This window comes from Pseudophryne corroboree, chromosome 2 (genome assembly GCF_028390025.1).
Source record: "Pseudophryne corroboree isolate aPseCor3 chromosome 2, aPseCor3.hap2, whole genome shotgun sequence".
NCBI lineage: Eukaryota > Metazoa > Chordata > Amphibia > Anura > Myobatrachidae > Pseudophryne > Pseudophryne corroboree.
Genome location: NC_086445.1, coordinates 240351730 through 240364213, shown reverse-complemented (window position 1 = coordinate 240364213; position 12484 = coordinate 240351730). Strand labels below are relative to the sequence as shown.

Genomic DNA, 12484 nt, shown 5'->3' with positions numbered 1-12484 from the left:
CAGTTTCCACTCCCGGAGTGAAACACTGCTGACAGTGCTATCACATGATTTTCCGCCCAGCGAAAAGTCCTTGCAGTTTTTGCCATTGCCCTCCTGCTTCTTGTGCCGCCCTGTCTGTTTACGTGGGCGACTGCCGTGATGTTTTTCCCACTGGATCAATACCGGCTGACCTTGAAGCAGAGGTCTTGCTAAGCTTAGAGCATAAATTTACCCTTAGCTCCAGTATATTTATGTGGAGAAAAGTCTCCAGACTTGATCACACTCCCTGGAAATTTTTTCCTTGTGTGACTGCTCCCCAGCCTCTCGGGCTGGCCTCCGTGGTCACCAGCATCCAATCCTGAATGCCGAATCTGCGGCCCTCTAGAAGATGAGCACTCTGTAACCACCACAGGAGAGACACCCTTGTCCTTGGATATAGGGTTATCCGCTGATGCATCTGAAGATGCGATCCGGACCATTTGTCCAGCAGATCCCACTGAAAAGTTCTTGCGTGAAATCTGCCGAATGGAATTGCTTCGTAGGAAGCCACCATTTTTACCAGGACCCTTGTGCAATGATGCACTGACACTTTTCCTGGTTTTAGGAGGTTCTTGACTAGCTCGGATAACTCCCTGGCTTTCTCTTCCGGGAGAAACACCTTTTTCTGGACTGTGTCCAGAATCATCCCTAGGCACAGCAGACGTGTCGTCAGGATCAGCTGCGATTTTGGAATATTTAGAATCCATCCGTGCTGTTGTAGCAGTATCCGAGATAGTGCTACTCCGACCTCCAACTGTTCCCTGGACTTTGCCCTTATCAGGAGATCGTCCAAGTAAGGGGTAATTAAGACGCCTTTTCTTCGAAGAAGAATCATCATTTCGGCCATTACCTTGGTAAAGACCCGGGGTGCCGTGGACAATCCAAACGGCAGCGTCTAAAACTGACAGTGACAGTTCTATACCACGAACCTGAGGTACCCTTAGTGAGAAGGGCAAATTTGGGACATGGAGGTAAGCATCCCTGATGTCCCGGGACACTATATAGTCCCCTTCTTCCTGGTTCGTTATCACTGCTCTGAGTGACTCCATCTTGATTTGAACCTTTGTAAGTGTTCAAATTTTTTTAGATTTAGAATAGGTCTCACCTAGCCTTCTGGCTTCAGTACCACAATATAGTGTGGAATAATACCCCTTTCCTTGTTGTAGGAGGGGTAATTTGATTATCACCTGCTGGGAATACAGCTTGTGAATTTTTTCCCATACTGCCTCCTTGTCGGAGGGATACCTTGGTAAAGCAGACTTCAGGAGCCTGCGAGGGGGAAACGTTTCGACATTCCAATCTGTACCCCTGGGATACTACTTGTAGGATCCAGGGGTCCTGTACGGTCCCAGCGTCATGCTGAGAGCTTGGCAGAAGCGGTGGAAGGCTTCTGTTCCTGGGAATGGGCTGCCTGCTGCAGTCTTCTTCCCTTTCCTCTATCCCTGGGCAAATATGACTCTTATAGGGACGAAAGGACTGAGGCTGAAAAGACGGTGTCTTTTTCTGCTGAGATGTGACTTGGGGTAAAAAAGGTGGATTTTCCAGCTGTTGCCGTGGCCACCAGGTCCGATGGACCGACCCCAAATAACTCCTCCCCTTTATATGGCAATACTTCCATGTGCCGTTTGGAATCTGCATCACCTGACCACTGTCGTGTCCATAAACATCTTCTGGCAGATATGGACATCGCACTTACTCTTGATGCCAGAGTGCAAATATCCCTCTGTGCATCTCGCATATATAGAAATGCATCCTTTAAATGCTCTATAGTCAATAAAATACTGTCCCTGTCAAGGGTATCAATATTTTTAGTCAGGGAATCCGACCAAGCCACCCCAGCTCTGCACATCCAGGCTGAGGCGATCGCTGGTCGCAGTATAACACCAGTATGTGTGTATATACTTTTATATGATATTTTCCAGCCTCCTGTCAGCTGGCTCCTTGAGGACGGCCCTATCTATAAACGGTACCGCCACTTGTTTTGATAAGCGTGTGAGCGCCTTATCCACCCTAAGGGGTGTTTCCCAACGCGCCCTAACTTCTGGCGGGAAAGGGTATACCGCCAATAATTTTCTATCGGGGGGAACCCACGCATCATCACACACTTCATTTAATTTATCTGATTCAGGAAAAACTACAGGTAGTTTTTTCACATCCCACATAATACCCTCTTTTGTGGTACTTGTAGTATCAGAAATATGTAACACCTCCTTCATTGCCCTTAACGTGTGGCCCTAATAATGAATACGTTTGTTTATTCACCGTCGACACTGGATTCAGTGTCCGTGTCTGTGTCTGTGTTGACCGACTAAGGTAAACGGGCGTTTTAAAACCCCTGACGGTGTTTTTGAGACGTCTGGACCGGTACTAATTGTTTGTCGGCCGTCTCATGTCGTCAACCGACCTTGCAGCGTGTTGACATTATCACGTAATTCCCTAAATAAGCCATCCATTCCGGTGTCGACTCCCTCGAGAGTGACATCACCATTACAGGCAATTGCTCCGCCTCCTCACCAACATCGTCCTCATACATGTCGACACACACGTACCGACACACAGCACACACACAGGGAATGCTCTGATAGAGGACAGGACCCACTAGCCCTTTGGAGAGACAGAGGGAGAGTTTGCCAGCACACACCAAAAAACGCTATAATTATATAGGGACAACCTTATATAAGTGTTTTCCCTTATAGCATCTTTTTATATATTTCTAACGCCAAATTAGTGCCCCCCCTCTCTGTTTTAACCCTGTTTCTGTAGTGCAGTGCAGGGGAGAGCCTGGGAGCCTTCCCTCCAGCCTTTCTGTGAGGGAAAATGGCGCTGTGTGCTGAGGAGATAGGCCCCGCCCCTTTTTCGGCGGGCTCGTCTCCCGCTCTTCAACGGATTCTGGCAGGGGTTAAATATCTCCATATAGCCCCCGGAGGCTATATGTGAGGTATTTTTTGCCAAAAAATAGGTTTACATTGCCTCCCAGGGCGCCCCCCTCCCAGCGCCCTGCACCCTCAGTGACTGCCGTGTGAAGTGTGCTGAGAGCAATGGCGCACAGCTGCAGTGCTGTGCGCTACCTTAAGAAGACTGAGGAGTCTTCTGCCGCCGATTCTGGACCTTCTTCTCTTTTCAGCATCTGCAAGGGGGCCGGCGGCGAGGCTCCGGTGACCATCCAGGCTGTACCTGTGATCGTCCCTCTGGAGCTAATGTCCAGTAGCCAAAGAAGCCAATCCATCCTGCACGCAGGTGAGTTCACTTCTTCTCCCCTAAGTCCCTCGTTGCAGTGATCCTGTTGCCAGCAGGACTCACTGTAAAATAAAAAACCTAAGCTAAACTTTTCTAAGCAGCTCTTTAGGAGAGCCACCTAGATTGCACCCTTCTCGGCCGGGCACAAAAATCTAACTGAGGCTTGGAGGAGGGTCATAGGGGGAGGAGCCAGTGCACACCACCTGATCCTAAAGCTTTACTTTTTGTGCCCTGTCTCCTGCGGAGCCGCTATTCCCCATGGTCCTTTCAGGAACCCCAGCATCCACTAGGACGATAGAGAAATAGAAATTAATAGAAATCTTTAATCTTCAGGGGCATGGTGGGCCACATAAATATCATCTCAGATTCTTCAAAATTGGTATGCAATATATCCTTAACAATTTTAAAAAATGTAGCATGGGGACAAATCATTTTTCTTACTTTTAAAAACTCATGGGGCGTTTGATGCACCCTAGCTATCACTGTGGGCAGACCGCAGCCTACCCCAACGCCTCAGCCGTCCTAACAGCTCCTGGTGCATGGCATTGTGGGAATGGACTAGAAGAGGCACCATGACAGCTCTCCCAGTCCCGAGAGACACTGCAGGAGCCGGGGAAGGGAGCGGACCGAAAGGGGCAGGCAGCTGCCTCGCTGCCATGTGTAATGGTAGCCATAAGCACAGCAAAGAAGGAGCTAGACGCACCGCTACGACTATACATTGCAGCGGGAGGTACATAGCTGCTGGCAGGGGTGCAAACAGATCACAAACCGACTAAGATCTTTTGCGTGGCCACCATTTCCCTAGAGCTTACGTTGGCGGCTTCTTCTTTGATCTTCACCTGAGGAGTGGCGGCCTTTAAGCTCTTTTGCATGGCCACCACCCCCTCCAGAACTTATGGCGTCTTCACGTGGGGGGGTGGAGACATTTAAGTTCCTTTGAATGGCCAACAACCACCGGGATTTCAAGAGCACTTGTCGGACTGCCTGCCCTGCCTCATGCCGTCTAATATAAGCCAGACCAAGGGAAGTATGCGATGACGTAGTGAGACGCAATTGGCTCGCCTTAGTCATCTTGACTTTTAAAAATGGCACCGTGTACGAGCCAATCACGGTTCACAAGGCCATTTTGAAATGGGCAACGCCATTATTGTGCCCATAGGACAGTGTTGGAAACCCACCACTGCCGCCGAACTCTCAATGAATCCTCGGGATCCATCCCTGTAGCCTCTGCCGCTGAACTCCGTCGGGTCCCGCTGCATCAACAGATGGTGCCGGATCCCTCCAGATACGTACGCGCTACCACAGATGCTCAGTATGCCCCGCCCACAACAATTGAGAGACAGCAGTGATTTATCATTAAACCAACCCTGATTTATCATTAAATTTTAACGTTTAACAATCTGATTTAGCGATCCTGATCACTTTTTGATTGAAATCGCTAATAGGGGGACCCCATATATTGCTGATTTATTGGAGCAATCAACTGCAAAATGCAGCATTGCGCCAATTAATCGCAGATGTAGAGAGGCCTTAAGATAGAGGATAATCTAAACAAGAAAACAAAAAATTACCCTAACACTTTGAAACGGGCCAGCAAAAGCGATATACATCCTTCTTAAAATATATGAATATATTTCTGAAGACATTGCTAGAAATATGGTGCCAGCATATGGAGTTTGTTTTGGGGGTCAGAGTGGCAGTGCAAGCCCCCTTCACTCAGTGACCAACAATGTTTAATGCTTCATCAGACTTGCATTTATAAAACATGCAAATATAAAACTCATTCAACTTTATATGTCCATATACATTTGTGTTCTGAATGGCATGTGTATACATCTGCATGCGGAATAGTATTTTTGGACACCATTTATGTTTTGGTGCACTCAAAATGTCATTGTACTTGACAAAGACCACTTACCTATATATATTGCAATGCACTCCATGCATACCCACTAGGTAGGGGTGCATCAAGAGAGGCGGAGGCCTGTGTGCAGTCTCCAGCCACGCCCCCTCCTCTCTAGCCAGCAGAGAAATAGATTCTGGGCACTAGGAGACCCTAGTGCTGTCCCAGAGTCTAGTGGACATGCGCAGGACTCCGGGAAAATGGCGCAGCAGACATTTCTCCAAAGATTTTCCTACTACGCATGCGTGAAATGCCGGGAAAATGGGCACCGTGCCATTTTCCCAGTGCTTTCTGCAGTGATGGTGCTGCCAACGCGGGACTCCGGAGGGAAAGTATTGAAATAAATGGGTGAATTTTTAATTGGATTGCAAATGAAATTCACAGTGCGAGATCGCTTTGAGAACGGCTAGTAGGACCCAAGTTGAACCAAATTGGATTGTCCCTGAAGTGTCTCAGTAATGTCACACTGTACTAATTACCAGCGGACAGATAGCTGCAACCGCTCACAGTCACACACCCTAAAGCTGGGTACACGCTAATCGTTCCGACTGTCCCTTGAGCCCAGAACTAGCCAAATTGAGATTACACACACTGCATTCTTACTAACAACCGAACGATGTAACACATCATTTAGTGGTATGGGATATATCCTTGCTCCTGCACACACTAGAAAAAACTTCTTGCCACCTAATTCTAGGGAGCGGCATGAAGGTAACGCCAAATCATTCCCACATATTGCCGGTCATCTGATTAGACACAGACGCTAGGCGATATGCACCGTATCGCTAGCGATAAGGTCAAGTTTGATGTGCAGAACATCATACTTGACTTTGTCGAATGCGACGCCGGAGCTCGCATATTGGGCGTACACACTGAGCGATGTAGGTAATGTGTCGTTACAATATATCACACCGCCAATTACTCCAGGGTTGGTCCTATATCGGAGTGGGAGAAGGGACCTTGTGACGTACCTAGGGGAGTGAAGAGTGCGTACGTGTCTCACGTTACCAGGGGGAGGAGCTTCGGCCGAACAGGGTACCCGAAAAGTTTGCTCGCCACGCTTCGGGCTCGGTGGCTCGCTTCGGTCGCCACCTAATTACTAAAGGTAACAGCTGGTGGCGGGGATAGTAGAGCAACTGTCCCGCTGGCCTAGCTCCTCCCCCTTCTGTCGTGGCTCCTCCCCCTGACGGAAAAGGTCCCTTAGGCCACTTGGATCTAGCCTCAACCATTACTCCAGTGTGTCCCCAGCCTTTAGTTATGGCCCTGCACATAGGACAATGTGTATCGCACTGTAACCACAAGTGATAAAGCTTAGTATAAGAAACGCCAGTGACATAAGTTAATAAGCCTCTATCTACACTACGTACACTCGCCACATGTAACACATGATACTGTATGTGACCCTTCCTGCACACGGGGCATGCCTCAGTGCTGCTGCATGTCTGGTCAGTACAATGAATATGGGGCAGTGACATTACCGTGTATGTATGAGAGCCCGGCACAGACACCCGTCCTCCTCCTCACACTACACCGGCCGGGGTAATACAGCAGTTCCGCCCTCACCAGGCAGCTGTCAGTGTCCAGCGCACATTGGTCATAACTGACGTCAATCATCCGATCACAACAAGCCAGGGAAAGCACATTAGTGCAGAGGGAGGGTGGTGGCGGCTCCCTGAGTTGGTGAGGCCGGCTGATTGGTTCCACTGGGCTATGCGGGTGGTTTCTCCAGCAGGAGGAGGGTCTGTGATTGGAGGCAGCAGCCTATTTCCCAGGTTTTACATCACGGAATGGGCGTGTGTTGTGTGTGATGTGTCAGGGCAGGGGGGCAACAGAAGTTCAGCGGCGTCTTTGGGTGGTTGTTGGGGTGGGAGTTACAGTACTATTAGTGTAGTTCGCACGAGGCTGAAGTTAGCGTCTTATTCGGCCAGCTTCTTATTCCGCTCCAGCTCCTTATTCAGAAAATATTATATTAAAATAAATTAAGGATGGATCACTAAATTAACATTGCATAAACTTCAAATAGTGTCCCTTACACCAATTTACATTACATTTTGCATTAAACAAAAATGATTTAGGCATGAAAATGGTGGTAAAGCGGGCACAGACACCAGATTTCATCATTTTGAATAAGAAGCTGTAGTTGTGCAAGGGTTAAACAGCGTTGGTCAAAAGATTTAACACTTGAAACTCACACAGGGTGGTCACTTATACCGCTTTCACATCGCAAACCCTGCTTTTGAAACGGTTCTTAAAACGGGTCTGAGCAGTTAAACCCCCCTCACATTGCATGTTGTAACTGGTATATTACCGTTTCATTGCCGTTTTGGTACCTTTCGCACTGAACCCGTTTCTCTCATATAAAACAATGGTTGTTATTTTAAATGGACTTTTCTGGCCCACACATTATTAATAATTATTAATTAATTATTAAGAATTTGGCTAGTCGGACGATGGAACCCAGCAGCTTCAAGCATCTTTACCATGTTTTTGTAGATTACTGCCCTTCACTGTCCCAGTGAATTGTCCTGCAATTTCTTCATCCCCTCTCATCCTAAGCAGCTCCCTAACCTCCTCATCACTCCAATTTGCCATTTTAAACTGTATTCTGTATAATAAAATGCTTCTTCACTCTCATGTGCTTCCTCCAGTTTATTTCCTGCTTCTGCCTGGTGACATCACGCATGGAGACAGCCTGTCACCTTCTGTGGTTTAGAAATACCGTTTTTGAGCCTTTCACATTGCACAATGAAACGGGTCTGAACCGTGTAGGACCCTGCTTTTTAACTGTTTTAAAATACCAGTAATCTGTAACCAGTAAATTCAAAGTGGCCCTTTCACACCGCAGCTGGAACCGTTTTGGAAGGCTTAAAAAAACGTCAATTTACCGGGTTATAGCTGCGGTGTGAAAGGGGTATTACATATCACCCAATTGCAATTTTCCCTGACCAACAAGCATTTGGGCATGAAAATGGTGGTAAAGCGGGTACAGACACCAAATTTCATCATTTTGAATAAGAAGCTGTAGTTGTGCAAGGGTTAAACAGCGTTGGTCAATAGATTTGACACTTGAAACCCACACAGGGTGGTCACTTACATATCACCCACTTGCAAGTTGCCTTGACCAACAAGCATTTGGGCATGAAAATGGTGGTAAAGTGGGCACAGACACCAGATTTCTTCATTTTGAATAAGAAGCTGTAGTTGTGCAAAGGTTAAACAGCGTTGGTCAACAGATTTGACACTTGAAACCCACACAAGGTGGTCACTTACATATCACCCACTTGCAATTTGCCTTGACCAAAGAGCATTTGGGCATGAAAATGGTGGTAAAGTGGGCACAGCCCAACCGGTGAATCAGTTGTTGAAACACCCTAGGGTGAAGGACCCATTCTCCTGGATGAAGATCGTGCCTGCTGAGGAAGTCCGCTTCCCAATTGTCCACGCCTGGAATGAAGATGGCCGAGATGATCCTTGCATTGGCCTCTGCCCAGAGGAGTATCCTGGAGACCTCTTGCATTGCAGCCCTGCTTTTTGTTCCTCCTTGTCGATTTATGTACGCCTCCGCCGTGGCATTGCACCTGGATGGCTTGAATTCGGATGGCTTGATTTCGGAGAAGAGACGAGGCCTGCAGGAGGGCATTGTAAACTGCCCTGAGTTCCAATACATTTATTGTAAGTGCAGATTCTTGACTTGACTACTTCCCTTGGAATTGGGCCCCTTAGGTCACAGCCCCCCATCCCCGGAGGCTGGCATCCGTTGTCAATAGCATCCATGACTGCATACTGAAACTCTGACCATCCACAAGGTGAGGGACTTGCAGCCACCATAATAGGGAAATCCGTGCTTTTGGCGACAGAGTTACCATCTGGTGCATATGTAGGTGAGACCCAGACCATTTGTCCAGCAGGTCCAGCTAGAACGGATGGGCATGAAACCTGCCGTACTGGATGGCCTTGTATGAGGCCACCATCTTGCCCAGTAGGTGAATGCAAAGATGAATCGAAATCTTGCGGGGCCTGAGCACCGAGCGGACCATACCCTGGATAGTCAAGGCCTTGTCTAATGGAAGGAACACCTTCTAAGACACTGTGTCCAGTGAACTGAAGTCTTTGTGATGGTTCCAGGTGAGATTTCTGGAAATTTAGGATCCAGCCATGATCCGTAAGCAGGCGATTCGTCAGGTCGATGCTGTGCAGTAGACGTTTCCCGGGACATCGCCTTTATCAGGAGATCGTCCAAGTAGGGGACGATGTTGACTCCCATTCTGCGCAATTGGAGCATCATCTCCGCCATGACTTTCGTGAATACCCTTGGAGCTGTGGAGAGACCGGAAGGTAATGCCTGAAACTGGAAGTGGTTGTCCAGGAAAGCAAACCGAAGGTAAGCCTGATGGGGAGGCCATATGGGAATATGCAGGTAAGTATCCTTGACATCCAGGGATACAAGGAATTCCCCCTCCTCCAAACCGTGAACCACCTCACGCAGTGATTCCATCTTGAAATTGAAGACACGTAGGTATGGGTTCAGAGATTTGAGGTTCAAGATGGGTCGAACCGAACCGTCCGGTTTCGGAACAACAAACAGACTGAAGTAAAACCCCTGTTTGTGTGATTGAGCAGGTACTGGGACAACAACCTCTGTTTGTAGTAGTTTTTGAATGGGGTCTTGCAAGGTAACCCTTGCTATGGGTGAAGCTGGCAAGCTTAACTTGAAGAATCTGGGAGGAGGTAGTGCTTGAAACTCCAACCAGTATCCTTAGGATATGAGGTCCCTCATCCAAGGATCCCTGCTGGACAGTGCCCAGACCTGGGCAAAGTGCTGAATGCGAGCATCTACCTGGAAGTCGCCTTGCTGCTGGGGCCAACCATCATGCGGGGGGCTTCTTAGAAGAGGATACGGAGGACTGATCCAGAGAACCAGCGTCCGCTGGCTTACGGGACTTACCACGAGATCCTCCAGCACCACTGGCTCTGCCTCTGAATATTGGCGTACAAAAGGACTGCAAAGAGGGCCCAGGGTAGGGACATCTAGCAGGAGGTGCAGCAGACAGCAGATAGGTATATTTACCCGCCGTTGCCTGGGAGATCTACTTGTTCAGCTCCTCTCCAAACAGGGCATCCCCTGTAAAAGGAAGTTTTTCTACACCTTTTTTGGAATCAGCATCCGCTGACCATTGTCACAACCACAGAACCCTGTGGACCGAGACCACCATAGCCGTAATACGGCCATTGATGAGGCATAATTCCTTTATGGCTTCGCTCATAAAGTTAGCCGCATCCTGTATATGATGCAGTAGGGTAATGATCTCCTCCTGCGGCAGGAAGTCCAACCCACTCACTATATATCCAGACCATTTTACCATGGCCCTAGAAATCCAGCTACAAGCAATAGTGGGCCGTTGAGCTACACCCACTGCAGTATAAATTGATTTATGTGTAGTCTCAATTTTACGGTCGGCTGGATCTTTGAGAGAGATAGCCCCAGGTACAGGCAGTACAATTTTATGTGACAGCCTGGGCACTGAAGTATTCACTGACGGGGGATTTTCCCAAATTTTTCTGTCCTCTGCAGGAAAGGGAAAGGAATTCAATAACCGTTTTGGGGTAATTAATTTCTTGTCAGGGTTTACCCACGCCTCCTTAGTCAGGGAGATTAGCTCCTTTGAAACAGGAAAGATGACAGAGGATTTTGGCTTTACATTAAAATACAATTCCTCTTCTGGTTCTGCCTCCTTATCTTGTATGTTGAGGACCTCCCTAATGGCATAAATTAGGGCCTCAACTCCAGGGGACAGGGAATTATCCACCTCCAGCTCTGCCTCATCCAACTCCGCAAGTCAGTCTCAGAATCAGACTGGAGTTCCTGTGGAAGCGTACATTTATGAGAGACCACCAGAGGTGGCTGAGTAGCCTGTCTGTGGTCTGCAGCCTTAACTAGGAAATCATCCATAGACTGGTTTAAGGTCTGTCTTTCATGCTTAGCCGTAACTAACTCTGTATTAATATTAAGCAATCATTGTTTTAAATTATTCTAACCACTCAGGTTCCTGCATAGTACTGGCCTGTGAAGGCAGAGAACACTGGGTACATAGTAAAGATCCCTGTGAGGTGTAACTTAGTGTTACATGAGGGGGACACAGATTTTTCCCCAGACAATTTTACAGCAAATAACACAGTTAATAAGAATACAGTGTAAACAACACAATTAGTGCACAGACACAATAACCCCAAACAGCCCTGTATGGAGTGACACAGAGAAGAGTGAGACCAGCACACAATACCACAGCTCAAAGCAAAGCTCCGCTGGGTATATAATATATATAAATTTGCTTGCTAAGTGGACAGTGGTGTAGCCGCTGTATATATATATGCGCTCCCCCCTTCCTATTAGACCCCCTGGTACCAGTAGAGTGGTGGTTCAGTGGCCTTTGTGGAGGAGCAGCATCAGCATGCAACCTGTAGCAGTAGCAGGAAATGCCACCATCTGGCCCCTAGTCCCGCTCTCCGGGAAGCCCCGCCCCTTCCATGGTGCGCAGTCCCTATCAATTATACTGGCTTGTACTGTGTGTAAAAAGCAGATTTGAGGTAAAAAAAACAGAGAGAACAACCCCCTGTTTCTTCAGCCAGTGTGGGTCCGCGGCTGGCACTGCAGCTCGTGGCCCGTGACCGCCTTGCCCTTATGCCACCATTATCACCGGGGACCTGCTAACTGGGACCCCAGTGTAACACTCACCGTACCGCGTCTGTCTTCGGCATCTGTTAGGGGTGGTGGCATGCTGCCGGTGTGGGCTTACACTCTGGGAGTGTGAGAAACAGCACCTCAGGAGCTTAGTGTCCTGTCAGCGGGGATACAAACCATTAGCTCTATATTAAGTTGGTACAATCCCCACCCCACCCCCCCACCCAAAGTCCAACGACGCAGACAGACTGGTTGCCAACCAGTACTGCCTGAAAAAAATAAACTAAATCAAATTCTGAAGAAAACTCTCTGGAACTCCAGAGATATGCACCTGGCTCCTTGGGCACATTTTCTAAGCTGAGTCTGCTAGGAGGGGTATAGAGGGGTGGAGCCAGCACACATTATTTAATTCTTAAAGTGACAGGCTCCAATGGACCCGATCTGTACCGCACGGTACTAAAGTACATTCCCCAGTATCCACTAGGACGTTAGAGAAAGTACTAATCTATTATAGCTTTGCTGTGATCACATTATACTGCAGTGCAAATATTCCCTATGAGATTTTCCATTGATTGACTATACCATCTAACTAGAAGAGAGACTGCTTTTCCAACGTCTTCTCTGAAATATGGTATACTGACATGCAG

General features: G+C 48.0%; 1 protein-coding gene across 1 annotated transcript in view; it reads right to left on the bottom strand.

Annotated features, from left to right (window-relative positions):
- The window catches only part of LOC135012655 (signal transducer and activator of transcription 1-alpha/beta-like), a 328629-nt gene extending 321604 nt beyond the window's left edge, over positions 1 to 7025 (bottom strand). Inside the window, exon 1 of the mRNA XM_063952569.1 lies at positions 6637 to 7025. Coding sequence (XP_063808639.1) covers positions 6637 to 6772 — 136 coding nt within the window. The 5' untranslated portion in view covers positions 6773 to 7025. The remainder of the gene's footprint in view (positions 1 to 6636) is intronic.
- Positions 7026 to 12484: the final 5459 nt, after the last annotated feature.